We start from the raw sequence: 19639 nt of genomic DNA, 5'->3' as shown, positions 1-19639 counted from the left end.
TAATAATAATTTAATAATAATCTAAAAATTGTATATCGTATTAAAAAGAAGTCTGACAGTTCAGTCTTCCACACAACACAGCAGGCAATAAGTCAGCCCTGCCCTCGGTTTTGTGAGGAGAGATGTTCTGTGAAGACTCTATAAATTGAGTTCTGCTTCACGGTGAACTGTGCTGGTGAGAAGCATTGTCGAAGCATGTCACCGGCGACTTCTGCAATATACAACTTAATGATACCCTGACCTTCAGTTCGTAAATAGCATGTGCACAACGTACTTCCTAATGAGTTCATCTCGAAACATAGAATGCCAGTTAGGAGTGAACTATTAACTTACCGAAGTACAGCATCGGGAAGGTAGGTCAATGGGACTTGTACTCCGTTTCCATTTGTCATCGTCTTAGGAGATCAATACATCGAATTTATGTGAGGTCTAGCCCCAATACAAGGTGAATGACAAAGTTTTTGCCAGCTGAAAAATTTTACTACAAAAAAAATTGCCGACGCAAATCAGTTGAAATGTATCTCACGTCGGCAGTTTTATTGCCGATGTAAAAAAGTTCTAACTTTAAGGGCTGTAGTGAGACATGGGCAGTGAAGCAGGAAGATCCGTTTAGAAAAGAAAGATATGAGAATGGTTAGGTGGATGTGTAACGCCAGTCTGAGAGACAGAAAGTGTTCAGATGAGCTAAGAAGCAGGCTAAGTATCCATAGATTTAAAGATGTTATCCAGATAAGAAGATTGAATTGGCTGGGGCACTTGGAAAAAATGTAGGGGGATAATTGGGTAAGAAAGTGTAGAGACTTAATAGTTCCTGAAGTAAAGCTCAGAGGCAGACTGAGAAAGACTTGGCAGGAAGTTATAAGGACAGACTTGATACAGAGGAAGTTGAGTTTAGATCTAACACAGTCTAGATCAGATTGGAAGAGGGTCATTAATATACCCCGTCCAACCCATGCTAGCATGGAAAACGGACGTTAAGCCAAGAATGATGATGACGATGAATAATGGAATATAAATAAATATAATAAATTTCTTACCTATGAGGCAAAAAGAATGCCGGCATTCTGTATGTGTTTCTTAATTCTTTACTTTTGTCAGAATAAACAAAAACAATATTTAGATAAAGAAGCTAGTGTATGTGTACCTGGTGCGATATGCTGAAGAACAACAAGACCTTGCTTTATTATCAATCGCAACGTTTCAAAGGGGCTTAAAGGTATCTCCTTTAAAAATTATTTGAGCTTTCAGCATTTATTCATAGCTACCAATCATGAAATAGTTTTTTTAGCTTAGTAGTTCAATTAATGTTGTGAAAAAATTTTACATTTGTTTACTAAATAAAAGGATCCAAACCAACTAATTCGTGCAAGTGCTTTAAGAGTTTTGTCAAGTATTCGTGTTCCTGTAATTGTTCCAATCATGATGTTGTCATTAAAAGAAGCAGTCACTGATATGTCACCCTATGTTCGCAAGACTGCTGCTAATGCAATCCCAAAGCTTTACTGGTATGTTTAATGTTGTTACTGCTAGCATTTTTGATGTATTGCAAGGATAAAAATAATAATCCCGTTGTCATTTTAAGTTTGGATGCAGAACAAAAGGATGCACTAGTGGAGATCATTGAGAAATTGTTACAAGATAAGACAACAGTAAGTTTAATTGTTATTTTTGTGACATAACTAGTCATTAGCCCGTGGAAAATCCACAAGTTCGCCCGTCCTTTTTATACTGCATTGCGTGCTACTTGCTACTTGCGCAGCTAAGCTACCATTTTGTGTGACAGACAGACGTATACGGGTATTATAATATAGAACTAGCCGGGAAACCCGGCGTCGAAACGCCGGGTTAAGCCACAAGTAAAGGTGTGATCCGACATTGAACACTCTGTGGAGCGCTTAATAAGAGCCGTAAACTGTCCCACAGGATCAGGTGGAGCGCTTTAGTACAGGTATACAGTATGTTGTTAATCTTTTGAAGCGCATACACCATTATAGTGTGCGACTGTAACATATTTTTCAAAAAATAACTTTCCCGCAACGATAACTGATATAAAAACAGAGTTTACAAAGTGTTGTTACTCCATCATAGCAAAAACAATCGTCAATTTTATTTCATTTTGCAGAATAACTTTTTGCGCAAGTTAAAAAATTAATCGTGACACTGGGCTGAGCGCTTAGTACAGTTAAACCGTGTTGCACAGCGTATAGGAATAATACCCTTTTGAAAAAAACTTTCTCGCAGACACAGGGCTGAGCGGTTAGTCCAGGCGTGATTCCCAAGAAAGTTTAAAAATTAATTGTCACAGTGGTGGGCTGACCTTAGTATATACAGGTAAACGGTGTTGCACATGCCCATAGGCGTAACAGCCTTTTACAAAAAACAGTCTGTTTTTAACACTAGGCTAAGTACAGTTAAACACAGTTGAACAGGCGCATAAGGCGTATTACCCTTTTCCAAAAATGTTCATTGCAACTTCGGTTTAAATAAAAACACAGGGAACAGCCTGTCGTTACTCGTCCAGCCAAAACAATCGCTCAGCCATTTCATTTGCAGAAAAAGTTTGCAGAAAAATTATAAAATATGTAGCTATACCTAGCTAGCTAACTGCATTTAGCATAAAAATTATGTATTGCTTAAGAATATTGTTGTAGCCAAACTGCATTTTTATACTTTCACTTTTTAAATAGCCACAGCCTCAACATAAAAATAAATGTTGGCTAGGATAAAAAGCTCTTATACCAAACAGAATAGCAATAAGTGAGGCTCTAGCTAGCTAGTAGCTATAGCTAGCTAATCTTCGTTCCTAGCCAAACATCCTAAAACTGGTGCGTTTAAGATCTGTACGTGGCTAAAAAACCTGACAATATATTTATCCTAACATTGAAAACAAACAGAAAACAAATATTACAAATATATAAGGCTTTTAGAAGATAAAAAAGTCAAACAGGCCTACAAACCTCACACACTGACCACAAACATGACCATTATCAAAATGGCCTTTGTTCCGCGAAGATCTTGGATTCTTTCTGGTTGCGAAAATCTTGTTTTTTTTTTAAAGAATCAGGCGTTGTGAATGGTATTCTACGCGCGAGCGGTCAAAACAAAGTCGGTAAAAATATATCGCATTTGGTATCGGCGCGTAATTTACAAAATTTCGTGTTTCCGTAACAGGACGCGGCTTTCGCGGACAGACAGACAAAATACGGCTATTATTAAAGAGATAATAGATGTAGGGGTAAGTCACAAGTCAAGGTGTGACCCGCCGTTGAACACTATGTGGAGCGCCTAATAAGAGCCATAAACTGTGCCACACGGTCAGGTGGAGCACTTTAGTACAGGTATGCAGTATGTCGTTAATCGAGTAAAGTGCACACAACACTATAGTGTTTCGGCTGTAGTGTATTTTTGAAAATATAACTCTACTGCAACTTTAGCTAAAATAAAAACACAATTTACAACCATTTGTTACCCCGTTATAGGAAAAACAATTGGTCAATTTTATTTTATTTTGCGAAATAAGTTTCAGTAAAGGTTAACAAATTAATTGTGACACTGGACTGAGCGCTTAGTACAGGTAAACGGTACGGCACATGCGTTTAGGCATAAGAACCTATTCAAAAAAAACTATTGCAGCTTTGGTTTACAAAACACAGGATACACTCTGTTGAAACGCCGGGTTAAGCCACAAGTGGCTGTTACCCAGCATTAAACACCAGATTATGTGATTAATAAGAACCGTCAACTGTGCCACACATTCAGGAGGTTAAGCGATTTACTACAGCCATATAGTGTGTAGAAAATCAAGTGAAGTGCACACAACTTTATGGTGTTTCCGGTGTAATATATTATTCGAAAAATAACTTTCGGCAACTTAGATTACAATTCATTGTTACCCCTTCATAGTGAAAGCAACTGGCCAATCTTCTTTATTTTTCGGGGAATATTTCCGGCGAAAAGTTCAAAAAATGTTAAGCTGAGCGCTTAGTAACGATAAACAATGTGTACTTTTTTCTGTAAAAAACGTTATCACAACTTCAGTTAAACAGAAACACAGGAAACAGCCCGTAGTTAACACCGGACAAAGCGCTAAGTACAGGTAGACTGTGTCGCACATGAGTAAGGCGTAACACCATTTTTAAAAAAACTTATCGCGACTTCAGTTTAAAAAAAAATCAAGAAACCACCTGTCGTTATCAAGTTCAGTTAAAAAAATATATACTCAGCAATTTTTTTTTTCAGCATAAGATTTCATAGCAGTAATAAAATTGGTAGCTGCCTAACTGCATTTAGCATAAGAATTAAGAATTTTGTTGCAGCCAAACTGCATTTAGCTACTTTCACTTTTTAGCCAGAGGTAGCTAAAAGGCGCTAGCTAGGTAAACCCAACTTCAACATAAAAATAAATAACAATATACCAAACCGAAAAAACTTTAAAAGAATAGAAAACACACAGAAACTAAATAATCCTACTACTAAAGTACTCAGAAGAAAAAAGGATCAAAAGGAGACATACAAATTTCAAACCATCACTTCCAAACCAAAATGACCTTTGTAGGGGTAGCTTGTTTCCTCCGTTGGCATGTTGAGGCCGTGAAGCACTTCAATTGGTCATTAGAGAAAATCAACCCTCATGATTGGTTTTTACGCGTTAACGATCAAACCAAAGCCGGTAAAAACGGAGTCTGCCGTGGATCCAAAATAAAGCTTCAGGACCGCGGGTATGTCTCGCTACTTGCGACGCCATGTTGCGCAGAGACAGACAGATGGAATACGGGTATTATCATCAAGATATTAAAAAATGGCCTTACACAGTTACACTTTGAAATTGTTGAGTGTTGATTGGATTGGAATTAATCCTTTACTCCTGCAATCACTACTTTGCCCACACATAGTCAAGGTGTTAAATAAATACAGTTTTCAATCTTTTTTTTTTTAATTTTAAAGAAATTAAAACTTTACCATGATTTTATTCCTGTTGTTAAAAATATTGGAAAATTTAGCATATGTAATGTGTCAACTAAGTGTTTTCAGGTTTGATTTTCTCCTTAGTTAAAAAGGATTATATTTAAAAAAAAATAAAAATATCTTTTTTGTTACATTTTTGGCTGGTTTACATGTACGTGACATAAAATTACATACACGGTCGTGCATGACAATTTTCGTGCCCGTGATTTCATCGGCGTGCGCGTAAATTGTGCATGCAATTTTTAGAAATTTCCCTAACAAAAAAGGTTAGTCAGAAGCTTTATATAATCGATTTCGGCCTTTCCCAATTTTCAGGTATGGAATACAAGTCCTATTGACCTACCTTCCCGTGGTGTATTCCGTACGCTTAATATGAGCTGCTTATGGGATGTAGTTGATGATATACATGTTCATTTTTCATAAACTAAAGCTCAGGGCACTTTCCAAATGCTCCTTGAAAACTTGTATTTTACCAAGCTTGCGTCAGTTCAACTCTGGTTTTTAGATAGCACATCGTTATACTTTTGAAGACTGAAGTCGTTCCCAGTGCTTCGCAAGTTTTTATTTATATAGAAACCTAAAGAAAATTTGCGCAAAGAGAGCTTTCGAAGCAAGAGGGCATACTAAACCTGGATTCAAAGTTTGTTCAAGGACATTAACGTTATATATTATATATTCTCTTATGATCGGTTCATGAAAACATTTTTAGTTCATTTTGAGATGGGGGAAAAACAAAAGCAATAATACTGTTGTGGACAATAAACAAGATTCATAAACACACTTTATGTGTGAAAGCACTTTATGCACTGTTAGAACAAAGGTTCCTAGAAAAAAATTATTTTTCACTTATTATCGTCCTCACTGTTGCTAGTTATGCATAATGAATCACTATCGATGTCCTCCACTTCTTGGAAACGTCGTCTTTTGGGTGGTATAACTTTTGTTGCCTGCCATTTTTGTGAAGAAGAAAGCACTAGAAACTTTATCAGCGACCATGCGGGCTTAATCATTTTTTAACGAAAAACGTCACACATAAGTATATTTCATTGTTTTTTTAACAAATCAAAATTTTTATAATAAGGAGATTTATTCACTTTGGGTGCACGTTCGTCACCGTGCATGCAATTTACGAAGCCCTGAGTACTCACATCGGACGCTCTAAATAACATAATCACACTGCTTATTCTCACCCTTCACGATCATAAGGGTAAACACGATCATAAGGGTAAAGGTTAAAAAGATGTTTATTTTCTTACCTTGAGTGTGAACAAAAAAGTGATTAAACAACATAAACGATATCAAGCAAATCTTTTTTCTACTCTTAGCTTGTTGCAGGCAGCACTGTGATAGCTTTTGAAGAAGTGTGTCCAGAAAGAATAGACCTCATCCACAAAAATTATCGAAAACTGTGCAACATGTTAATTGATATTGATGAATGGGGACAAGTGGCTGTTATTAATATGCTAGTGCGATACTCTAGAACACAGTTTCTTGATCCTAACAAGAATATGGTATGTTTTTTTGTTGTTGTTGTTTTCAAATACTTTTTTGGTATTTAAGTTCTACTACTGCTAGTATATATATTTTTTTCAGCAGCTTAAAAGAAACTTTCTATTCTATAATGCTGGTATTATTTTACCATTATGATCGGTAGTAAGACAATAGGACTACTGGTAGTAACGTTTAAAATTACTGGTAAAGTGGAAATTTTGTACTACTCAATAAGTAATAAAAGTTTGTACTTTAAACTCTCGCCTGCAAGGATAGTATTAGTTTCCAACTCGTAATTAACTAACTATCAATGTTCCAAATTGCAGTTGCAACTTCAACAAAAAGGTTTTATTTTGGAAAAACTAGGGAGACTCGAACCAGCACTGCAGCAGAACATTACATCAAAGTGAACATGCTAACCAACTGAGCTATCGTGACAGAGCTAATTTCTGAATATTTAATGTAAACGCCCATCTCAGCATTTTTAAAATGCAGTAAAGTAACTGTGTACATAATAAAAAAGAATGACGTTTCTGTTGAACAGAAGACAGAAGACAATTTAATTGACTTGCAAAACTTATTTTAAAATGAATAAATTTAATAATTATTATTGCTTTTGCTGCCATAGTTTCTGTGAATGGATTACAAGGTTCTGAAAGTATACATTAACATTACTTTGGTTTTGCAAAAGGTATTTTTACCTAACTGTAAAAAATGGATTTATGTTCCAGTTGATAAGGGACAATCGCTTCCCAAGTGGATAATCATTTTGCGAGTGCAAAGTGTTAATTTTTTTAATTCTTTAAAATACTATACAACGTCCAGACCATTGATTTGGTGCAACAAGTCTTAAATTTCCCAGCTTCCCTTCTTTAAACCAGTCAACCTAAGGTATAGACAGAGTGAATTACCACGCCATATATTCAATTTAAGATCTTTTACTTGCTTTATGTATTCTAACAAGGCTTCTCATTATTCTTATTTCTCTGTTGTTTAAACAATAGACCTATTGTGTTTACCAAAAATTCCAGCCTGGTTTTCTAATAAAGCATATTCTTATCACCGTTGCCCCTTTTTTTATTATTTATAAGAATCTGATTTTTTTACTGCTGTTTCAGTTTAACCCTTCCCGTCCCGTTCCCGGAAAAATCCTGATCCCGGACAGGTCGGGGTTTTCACTAGGACCACTTTGAACGACCCACGCGGCCGCCCTGTATCTTTAAAACTAACAAGATCGATTCTTTTTAACAGTAGAATAATTTCTCTCTCGTTTGCGCCAGATCTGACGATTTTTAAATTTGGCTACCGTAACTTATGCAGATTTGCTTTTCAAAATTAAAACAAAGATGGTGACTGGATTTAGCGCATGCTGTGGCTCTGGATCTTCGCCTTTTAGCAGCATTAATGCATCATTTGGCCTCTCTATTAATGAACTAAACCTTGAAGAGGATAGCGATGAGGATGTAGTAGCAAGTGATGATCCAATTAACAGATTATTTTGCCAGAGTGATAGTGAAGACGAAGATTTTTTGGGAATTTCTGATGGTGTGGAAGAATGTGTTGATGAAAGTTCAACTGATAATGATGAATTGACAGAACCTAGTTTGAAGAAAGCTACAATCCCGGACAAAATATTTGGAACTTTTGAGAAATCTCCTCTTCTTGGCCCCCTTGCCCCCTATTTCAATGTTGCCGGGCTGCCGACTGGTTATAAGGCACCTTGCAACATTGAAATAGGGGGAGGGGATGTGAGCAGGGCAAAAACATGTAAAATGTGAAAAGTTCCAATATATTTTGTCCGGGATTGTCTGAGCAAAAAAATGAACAGGAAATTGTGATAATTGGCCAACCAAAAATTTTTTACTCAAATTTAGGCCGTAAATCACAGCACATAGCTGTGATTTACATAACTGTGCACGTAAAGGAACAAAAACAAGACCAAAAGACCTGTGCTAAAAGTGCTAATCTTGTAATTTAGAAAAAACAAGATAAAAATGAGTGTTGACAAGGACTTTGAAGTCGGTTTAGCCATCAGAGCAATACGAAAAGTATATTTGATTACTTACAGTCAAGTTGATGAAAAGAAATGTGCTTACAGAGAAAGGTTCGGGGAGGTAGTTATTGAGGCATTCGATCCTAGGAAAGAAAGCTCAGTGCAACCTGTGCAGTGGGCAGTTAGTAAGGAGCTGCATGCAGAGACCGGTTACCATTTCCACATGTGTTTAAAGCTAAGTGGAAACAAGCGCTGGTATGGGGCGAAACAGTACCTAATTGCAAACTTTGGGATTAGCGTTCACTTTAGTGATGGCCACCAAAACTACATGAGTGCTTACAGATATGTGACAAAAGAGGACCCTGAAGTTTATCATAGTGTAGGACACCCAAACCTTAACCTGGTGGCATCACCGACAACGTCCTGTGCAAGCAAAAGTTTGATGAGAAAACGTAGAGAATCTACACCTGTAGATAAAGGCGGTATTTGCAAAAGCAAAGGCAAAAAGAATCAAAAATTGTCAAAATTAACGGTTATGAATATCATTCGCACATGCAACATCGAAAGTGAAACTGAACTTTAGCTTTGGCAGAGGAACAAGGCTCAGATGGATCAAATGATCTAAAAGGCTTTATTGCTAACACACCAGAACACGTTTATCGGGAACTTATCAATAAAACATGAAAAATGGCTAAAGCACCCGAAACACTACACAGACAATTGCAGAACTGCATGGAGCGACTCACTGCCAGTGTCAAAAACACACGCATAGCATCCTGCAAAAACAAAGACTGGTTATGTATGGCTAAAGAGATTTTGAAAAACAACAAGATTAATGCATATGTCTTTGCAGAAGCAGTCCGCATTTTGCTGGAGTACGGTCAAAGCAAAAATCGAAACTTACTGCTAATCGGTCCAGCAAATTGTGGCAACACATTTCTGTTGACCCCGTTGACACAGATTTACGACACATTTTCAAATCCTTCAAGCAGTAAATACGCCTTTGTTGGTGTCGAAAAGAAAGAACTTATTTTCCTAAATGACTTGCACTGGAACCAAGACATATTCCATGGCAAGAATTCCTCAACTTGCTAGAAGGACAACTTGTCCATCTCTCAACACCAAAGACACATTACTACAAAGACATTTGCATACAAAATGACATACCGATATTTGCGACAAGCATTTCCACAATTAAATATTCTGGCAAAAGTAACAACAAAGACGGGGAAGACGCAATGATGGAGGCAAGGTGGCGAACATTTCACCTATTTGCTCAAATACCAACATTGCTACAGAGAGATTTGGCAGCTTGCAGTAGATGTTTCGCCGAACTTGTATTTATGGGTTGTGACGAATGACAACCACGTATTTATTGTTACTTTGGTTCTGTTCTCCTATCACAGAGGCATTCTACCTAAGACGAATTATGTTGTACACAAACTTTTTTGGCTTTTAAAACTATAATGAGCTTATGTTATTATTTTGTTCGAACATTTTAGCAATTGGTGTTGTGTCCACCATGTGATTTGCACATACAACAAGTCAATTTATATTATAAAACACATATATAGTTTACTATGCCTTCCTACAAAAACAACAAACAAAAAGTGAATGAGTAACCATTGAGTAACCATCGAGTAACCGTAGGTCGTTTAGAGGATTTCTTAACAAAATTGACGAGTAGCACGAGTCACCATATTTTATATTAAAGGAATACTATATATTCTTTATATACAGTACGGTTACTCGTGTTACTCATCAAATCTTGCTAAGAAAACCTGTAAACAGTATATGGTTACTCAATGGTTACTCGGTGCTCCAAAACTTCAACAATTTTACAAGGTCTTTCACAAGGTTAGTGCCGGGTACGACGTCCTTTACCTTTTATAACCTCATCAACACGTTTTGGCATGGAAGCAATTGTTTTGTCAATAATTCTGAAAGGATAATTTAAAAGTGTTCTCTTTACCCGACGACAGAATTGCACATAGGTTTCTTTCTCCAGTCTTTTTTCCAAGGCCTGTTTCTTAAGCTGGATACCAACCAAATGAAAGACGTTTTCAATGGGGTTAAGGTCGGGTGAACGAGGTGGAATCTTAAAAAGTCTGCACCCGAAGGAATCCGTAGCATCACGCGACAAACGAGAGTTTTGTGAAGGGTCTCCATCTTGAAGGAACAGTCTCTCGAGCTGGTTATTTCCACGTTCAAACATTACTGGAAAGCGATCTCTGAAAAACTGTGCGCACTTTTCACCACTGAGGCCACCTTCATATTGATGACACTCAATTACACCTTTTCCATACGCAATCGCTACCATGAACTTAGCCATCCTACCGCCACTGCACTCCTTTCTTCCTTTAGCCGTACACTCTCTGCTTAAACCTTCACCTCTTTTCCGCCACATCTGTGTCCTTGTTGTTTTTGCTGCCTTGCATGGATTTGTTTTATGCACCCAGCCAGTTCCATCAAGGTAGAAAGATATCACTAAAATTACCCACAGGTATATCATGATGCGCACAACAAAATTTTAAGTTTCAATAAGTTGAATCAACTAGCAAGGCATGTATAAAACAACTCAACACAACACAAGATAATTAACCTTAATAACTTACTGTCTGTCCAAAAATTTGGAGCCAATTTTTTACATTTTTTGGCAAATTTTAGCCTTTTCGTTAAATCCTCTCTGGTAAGAATACCTTTCTTCCTGCACTGATAAAAACGAAGTTGTGTCAAGTTGTGCAGTATCGATCTTGCATCCCTGTCGCAAACTTTCCTTGGCCTGTCCCTGTTTCCATGGCAACGGTCCTCAAACTCAACCGCAACGTTACCCTTCATATGCCTAAACAATGTCGTTTTGGAATAGGCTGGATACCTTCTTTTCATTTCTGCAATGCCAATTTTACTCCTGGTGAAGGTATTTTACGTACATTTAGAGAGATGATGGCATTCCTTTGTATAGTTTTCTTTTGTTCTATATTTTTTTATTTTTTGTGTGTTTATGCACTATAACGATAAAGACAAGCATGTTGTTAATTTAAGACAGTAATTCAAGTATAAAAAGTTTCGCAAAAATTTTTGGTTGCAAAAAATTTTAAGTCTTCTCAATATTCTCCTCTCAGACAATCCCGGACAAAATATTTGGAACTTTTTAAGGAAAATCCTCTTCTTGGCCCCCTTGCCCCCTATTTCAATGTTGCCGGGCTGCCGACTGGTTATAAGGCACCTTGCAACATTGAAATAGGGTGAAGGGGATGTGAGCAGGGCAAAAACATGTAAAATGTGAAAAGTTCCAATATGTTTTGTCCAGGATTGTAGAAAGGAACCAAACTCTCCTGGTTGGAACATGGGGCAATGGAAATCTGGTGACAAGAAGTTGCAAGAGTTGCCCCATTCTGCTGCAAATCCTCGAATAAATGTTGATATTCCTGAGGATGCCGACGAACTTTATTTTTTCAAACTGTTTATCACCAATGAAATTATTTATGATATAACTACTGAAACTAATTGCTATGCTCATGAATTTCTTAAAAAAGCTGGTGATGGTCTTCCTCCCTCTTCAGACCTGGCTAGATGGCCTGTAAATGGAATCTCTACTGAAAAAATATCAAGCTTCTTGGCTTTGACTTTTTATTTTGGCATAGTAAAAAAAGATTTACTAAAGTCTTTTTGGTCAACAGACACTACTATTTCTACTCCATTTCCAAGAACTGTCATGTCAAGAATGGATGCTTTATCATAATTATAAAGATTTCATTGTAAATATATTCAAATGATGTCTAAATAGAGAACTGAGAAACCGATAACGTTTTAGTATATACATTATGTTTTATATATCTCAAAATTATGTTTTATATATTTGATAAGAAGTTCCTCTTGCATTCCTTTTATTTGCTGGTCTAAAGCACTAACTAAGCATAGGTTGTGGTCCAATAAGCACAATCTAAGCATGGCTAATAGACGGATTGCCAACTTTCCTTTTATATACTTACAATTTATACTGAATTGTCTATTACCGGAGTCGAACCGGGACTTAGATAATGCTTTATGACCATTTTTAAAAAAAGAAAAATACCTTGCATGCATTTTAAACATAGTATATGCTTTAAATTAGTTGTTAAGGTTTATTTTAGACTAATATTATAAAATTTACGAAGAATGTGTTTTTTTACTAAAAACGCCTGGGATCAGGGACATAATGTGTTAAAAAATGCCTGGGGCGGGAAGGGTTAAAAAAAAAAGTTTATAAAAATAGACATAAATGAAAAACAGTAGAGAAATAAAATAATGACCAGGCGCTGCTTAAATTTTGATATTCTTATAAAAAAGTGTGTGTACCACGAACCATCATCACATCGTTCCCTCAAAACATTATTTTTTTAAAAATATTAAATGTTCTTTTAGCAACTGACCATTTTAAATGCATGTTATACTTGGCTCATAAAAATGTTGTGCGGTTTTTGTGAGATATAAAATGAAATAAAAATGTGGTTTTAACAAGGAGATTTGACGTTTGAAACTTATTGACACCAAAAACCTTTTTTTAAATAAAAGCTCGTCTATTCACAAATTTCTGACCATATAAGAAGTGTTTGACCTACATTTAAGAGTACAGACCTCAGATTTTGTTTAAATTGCCTTAAGCTAATCAGTATTTTAAAGTTTAGATGTAAACAATTATGTCAAATGTACCAATAAACACAAAATAATTTCTCAGTGTGAACCCAGAATTAAAATCAACCAATGAGCTAAAACTAGCATGGCCATATCTCACCCTCTTATATAATAGTGAAGTTGATATGTTTGATGGGCTCTATGAAACCATAAAATCTTCATTTATTGGTAAAAAATAACAAAAACACTGGCGTATGAAATTATCAAAACAGGACTTTCCACAGGTAAAATTTCATGGCATTTTAAATTAAAGCAGGAACACAAAAACATTTGATATTTTTTTAAAGAGTTTTGCTACAATCGTTCCAATTTAATTCGAATTTTTCTTAATACTGGAGAAAAACTTTTTAAATAAAACGAAGAAACAACAAAGAACAGTTTAAAATAGAATAAAATTTGTTTTTAGGAAGTGATACAATTTTTTCCTATTTACTTATCAGGAGACAGACAGAAACGAGAACAAAATTTTTGCAGCACTTTTCATACAGAAAAAAAATTTATTATTCTTATTCAAATTAATCACTGGTAAATTTATATAATTCTCCCTCTTCGCACCGTGTTTTGCTTTTTGTTAGCAGCCTTCATCACTTTTCTGATATTTCCAGTTGTTTAAAAAATCAGATAAATATATCGATAGAAAAATAAGAATGAGGAATAGCCTGCTTACATTTTTGAAATTTTTATAAATAGGCGTGTATACTGTGAATCGAAATTGTCTCCTCAAAAAATTATTTTAAGCAGTTCATTTAGCTGCTATAAATTTGTGCAAACTTTGTGGCTATATCTAGCTGTTTAAATTTATTGTCTCTTAAAGCTCTTGTAGCCATTTTGTAGGCTTGGCTACAGGTCAAGTAAATACATTATTTTGTGAAAACAGGGTCTGCATCTTGTTTAAGATAAAATATTCACTTATCCTCCCAAATTAAGACGAAGTGGTATAATTCTTTTTTGTTATACATTCTTTATATAATGCAAGGTTTCCATAAAATTTCGTTAAAAAAATTTAGTAATTGCTCTTATTGCAGGTTAATGTGAGCCTTTCTAAGGTGTTAAAAACATTTTTGCCAATATGATTTCTCAAGCTGGATGTAACAAAAGTTTTGCTTAAATTTGGAGTGTGCAATCACAATACAAAATATGAAACATAAGTTTGCTAACCCTATTCGGTTCAGTGTTTTTCGAACATATTATAACCATGGAGGAGGAGGGCAGATTAACTCCCCCTCCCTAACTTTTTATATGCTTGTACAAATTAAATCAAACTTGGCACACTAAAGTATTTCACAAAAGGAACTAAATGGTAGCAATGATTTTTTGCTACCACTTTCTGCATAAAATTACTTTAGTTCTAGAGCAGCAATTACTTCTGCATAAAATTAATTCTAGAGCAAATTTTTACATTTCGTTTATAAATTTGAATCCAATATAAAAGTTAATTTTTGTTTTTATGCATAGTTCGAATTCAAACAAACAGAACAGAAGGATTCTACATGATAAAACAAAGTTGTGTTGTAAGTTTCAAGTTCAAAGGATAATCCTGATTACAAAGATTTTGTAGACATTATTAGGAGAAGATTAAGTTATATCCAATATCAAAGCTTCTAACCAGTATGGGACCTAATAATTTGGCATGTAGGTGTCTAATAGATAAATATTAAAACTCAGTAAGTAGCACAGCCATGCAATAAAGGGATTTTTTTTAAAGAAACGTAAGGGGGAGGTTGGCTAGGGTTAAAGTGAGGTATGTAGAATATGTTTTAATAACTTTTAACAAGTTTTTCTAGGTTGGATCAAATTTGATGCACTTAGTGCGTCATTAAAGTAAAAAAGGTTTGAAAGCATTCTCGCAAATTGCAAGTAAAATTTGTTTATCAAGAACCACAGTGTTTGCGAGGATATATGCCTTGAGGCTGTTGGCACCCTGCCCCCCTGCTTTAGTCAGGATAGGAAAAAACATAGGATCATTTGACACTAACTTTTTAGTCAGGATAGGAAAAAACATAGGATCATTTGACACTAACTTTTGTAAAAGCGTATTAATTCACCAGCATAATTTTTGTTTGTCTGGATTGAGTGATTCAAATCACCTGCTCTGGTATACGTTTTAGAAATTTTTATGAAATTTTACTGGACAATACGCTTTTTTTGTAAGAACAACTGTATAAGGACAGGACGTTAATATTTCTAAGAACAAACCAGAATCTGAATCTCGTGGGTTTTGTCAAAAATTGTACAATAAAATTTAAAATGAAAGATTTTTGTTAGTACTTGTGGATTGAAATTTTTTTGCAATTTTTTTCAGATTGGCAAAAAAGCTTTATTCTTACTGTATAGCTAGCTAATGATCCAAATTTTCTATGGTGGTCTTAGTCACCAAAAAGTAATTTAGCTAGCTAGCATAATCAAACCCAGGCAAAAAATGTAAAAATAAATAGAAGATCATCCAGAACTTCACAACTCACTCTTCTTCTGCTGAAAGGGTACCACAAATATACTAATTCCAGCTGATGTAATTAATGTATGTAATAAACACACCTCCCTGTTTTTACATAATGCGTATAACAACACGCCAAAAATTGCCATTTTAGGTAAATTTAGGTAAATTTTAAGGTAAAACTCATATATTAACATGTCCAAAATTTAGTAAATGAAATAAAGTTGTGTAGTGGGTTTTTACTTCTAAGTATAATCTTAACAAAAGTTATTTTTTTCAGGATACCATAGAAATTTAAGGGCTAGCGTTACGTAATGGCTCCGAGTGGTATAGGATCTCCATTGACTTGACATGCAGATGTTTAATATCATAGGCATTGAGCGTAGCAAAATAGAGTTAATAAAACGTTATTAAAAAAAATTAGTGAATTTAGCAGTTATCTATACTGGCATGTGTTAACAATTTGTATATGCAAAAAACTATTCGAATTTAAGACATGCATGTTATTGTTTTGATGTAAACAATCACAAAATATGGGGTTAAAAAGTTTTAATTCTTCTCAGAAACATTTGTTTTTCTCATTGTGCTAAAAAAGTTTTAATTCTTCTTGTTATTGTTCTTAAGAAAGTTTTGATTCTTCTTGTTATCGTGCTAAAAAAAAGTTTTGATTCTTCTTATTGTGCTAAAAAAGTTTTGATTCTTCTCAGAAATATTTGTTTTTTTTATTGCGCTTTTTTTTAGATTTTTTCAGACAAAAGATATACATCTCGTTCGTGTGTAGAACAATAACATTTGCATACACGCTTACAAAATCGGAGATACTTTAACAAATTAATTCATGAATAAAAGATGTTTGTGCGCTGAAACAATAGAAACACATAAGACTTTCGAATATTTTCTTGTTGGTCAAGAAAAGGGGAAAATTAGTTCATCTCACCAAGAAAAATGTTTGGATAAATTTGTTCTCTTGTTTTAAAGTTAACTATGTAGGAAAAGATGAAAATACTTGCATGCTCAAAAACGGAAAAAACAACAAAAAACAAAAAAGGTTATGCAGCAAGAAGTTTTCCCGAAATTATACAGAATATGGTTGGGCTATTTTGAAAGTTATATTTATGCAGGAAGTTATTCTCCTCCCACTTAAAATAGTGTAAAAAACAAGCTATTTTCCCTTGTTTTTATTTCTTTTTTCCTCTATGGTATCGACTTTTTTAATTGAGAGATTACATATAAAATAATAAAAATGAAGGAGGTTGTTTCGACAATAATAATAAATCTTGTTTTTTAATTGAAGTATTTTAAAAAATAATAAGGTATAGTTCCTCACTTATTTTTTATTTCATGTCATCATTGCCCTTACACTAAATTTCTGCATTATTATCAGAGAATTACAAAAACAAATATAATATATGATAATGTCACAGGCGCATAATGTTTTAATTTTCCTTTTTATTTTTTCATCTGCATTACATATAAATTTATAAATAGCACCATCATTTAAGCAAATTACCTTTTACTAATGTTGTAAGGATAATATTTTGATGATTTTTGTGGTTATACCATTTATACGCAAATGCGAAAAAAAAAAGTTTTCTTTGTATTTGCATATATCAAATCATTGTATAATTTACGTTTACTTTTATTTTCACTCATTATCATTTATTCTCAAAACTCATTAGCGGAATTTTGTTTTTTGGTTTTGTGCAATTAAACCTAAACATATTACTTTGCAAGAGTGAGCTAATGTGTGAACTCATGTTTCATACTATTTAGTGCTGCCAAGGCTATTTTTAATACTGGTTTTTATACAGTTTTTATTGAAACGTCAAAGTTGAAGACGGGCCTCTCGGCGGTTTGCTACGTGTTGCACTTTGCAACGTCATTTTTGTTACTATTTTCCGTCTTCTTGTTTTTACGCCGCCTGTTAAAAAAAGGCATATTGCTGGCAATGAAATTGCTCTTATTGAGGTTAAAACATATTTAAGTTGCACTTTTTTATTTTTTGAAATAGACCAGCCAGTTTTGACAATATATCAAAAATATATATATCAAAAAATAATCTTTGCGTGTAGTTTCCCTTTATTATATAAATCAGTTACTGTTTTTCCCAAAACCACATATTTTAAGGCAAAATACAGCTAACCAGTAACCACCTTGGTTCAAAATTAAGCTGACCCACTAAAGATGGGCCAATCCACCTGTTGTAAAAGTATGCATTATGTTAAAACAGCAACTTGTTTAATTTTTGTATTTAAATAAATAAATAAATAAAAGTTCAACTCCTATAAAATTTATGAAAGGGCTGATTAAAAGAGATATTTTCGATTTTTTTTATTTATTTATAATTTTGACATATTTTCCCTATTTTTCCACAAATATTTTTATAAGTCTTTAATTTTTTAGCAAGCTGGAAATCCTGAATCACAACAGTTTTATCCAAGCTCTGAATCTGAAAATAGTGATGAATCTGAAAATGAAGACGCTGAAAAGCCAAAAGCATATGTCATGGATCCGGATCATAGATTATTGCTGCATTCTTGTCAGCCACTATTGCAAAGCAGAAATGCAGCAGTATGTTGAATTAATTAATCTGTTCATTTTAATCTGTTTATTTTGCATTGTCATACTTCCATCATTTACTTTAGGTTATTATGGCAATTGCTAAAGTGTATCACCATATTGCCCCTGCCTCTGAAGTTGGGATTGTGGTGAAAGCACTTGTTCGCCTGCTAAGAAGTCACAGGTGTGCTGCGTGTTACAAACATTCGTTAAAATCTATTTTTATGCAACCTTTTATTTATATTTTTGATTGGGCAAATGACCAAGTTATCAGTTTAAGGAATTTTGTGTGCTAATTAAGACAAATTGTAGTTTGAATAAACAACTACCGAATAATTGAGATTTAACATTTTTTTAATGAAGTCAACAAATAGCTCTTTGTTTGACAAACAAGGCAGATATAAAAAACATCAACATTGCAGAAGTTGCACATCAACATTGCAGAAATTGCACACAGTGTATCCTCTCTGATAGCCTTGTGGTGATAGAGCATTCACTTTATTTTTTTAAAATAAACCTTTTTAATGAAGTCATTCTAATCTAAATCGTGTGATTTAAGTTGTATGACAATCATTTCATTATTTTTTGAACACTTTGAAATCGTTTTATTAAAAAGTAACTTTATTCAAAGTGATTTTGTAACATTCATCTATAATCATATAACACAGCTTAATTGGTTTCACATTCGCATGTAAAAAGCACATGCTTGTGGTAAAATTAACAGCAACTCGGTACTTTAAATAGTAGTTTCAGGTTGCTCTGTCAGTTCAAAGGTCAGTTTAAAAAAATGATACAGATGTACCGAAATTAGGACTTGATCATATGTGTAATATGTGTCAAAACGTGAACTTGGAATTGTTTATGGTCATTTTAGAAGGAAGTTTGTTAATTGTTAGGCTTCAAAGGAAAAACTATAATAAAATAGCGTGTGAAAAAATATTTGTATATATAAGATATAGGATGTTGAAGTTTCAGAGGACTATTTGGAATAGGTTTTGTGTCCTGAGCTGTAGGTGGAGATTGGGAAATTGCAATGGAAGAAATGATTTGACATCAAGAAATTCGATGACGTCATCACTTTTTTAAAAATATGACTTTCTAAATTTTTCATTTTTCCAGCCAATCAATGTATATTTTTCTAATTTTTTTAATTTGTTGTTGAAAATATGGGTGACATATAGCATGGGTGATAAACGCAACCCCTTTTTCCCCCCGAAAAATGTAAGAATATGGTTAATGGCATACCACATGATTAATGTACTAGTAACCATTTTAAATCTTTTTTTTAACCATTTTTTCAAAGAATTAATGATAGTTTGGCTTTAATTTTTCTACAATTACAATAATTATATTTTTGCTATTCACAGATAAAAGTTTGAAGTAGTAGACAGAACTTTTCTGATGCTGGTTCTTCTTTTTTAAGTTTTCCAGTTTCATCTTTTTTTAGAGAAGTTCAAACGATTGTTTTAAGCAACATTGTTACCATATCGTTGCAGCGTAAGGTACGCCATTGTATATATGTA

General features: G+C 34.1%; 1 protein-coding gene across 2 annotated transcripts in view; it reads left to right on the top strand.

The window, feature by feature from the left end:
* Positions 1–19639, top strand: part of LOC130647857 (AP-3 complex subunit beta-1-like) — a 45823-nt gene that overhangs the window by 14713 nt on the left and 11471 nt on the right. For both annotated transcript variants that reach the window (XM_057453851.1, XM_057453861.1), the window contains exons 4-10: positions 1121–1216; positions 1345–1505; positions 1583–1649; positions 6291–6476; positions 17961–18128; positions 18203–18300; positions 19564–19618. In XM_057453851.1, the coding sequence (XP_057309834.1) occupies positions 1121–1216; positions 1345–1505; positions 1583–1649; positions 6291–6476; positions 17961–18128; positions 18203–18300; positions 19564–19618 (831 nt within the window). The remainder of the gene's footprint in view (positions 1–1120; positions 1217–1344; positions 1506–1582; positions 1650–6290; positions 6477–17960; positions 18129–18202; positions 18301–19563; positions 19619–19639) is intronic.

Source organism: Hydractinia symbiolongicarpus, chromosome 1 (assembly GCF_029227915.1).
Source record: "Hydractinia symbiolongicarpus strain clone_291-10 chromosome 1, HSymV2.1, whole genome shotgun sequence".
NCBI classification, from domain to species: Eukaryota; Metazoa; Cnidaria; class Hydrozoa; order Anthoathecata; family Hydractiniidae; genus Hydractinia; species Hydractinia symbiolongicarpus.
This window is presented reverse-complemented; position numbering and strand designations above follow the sequence as displayed.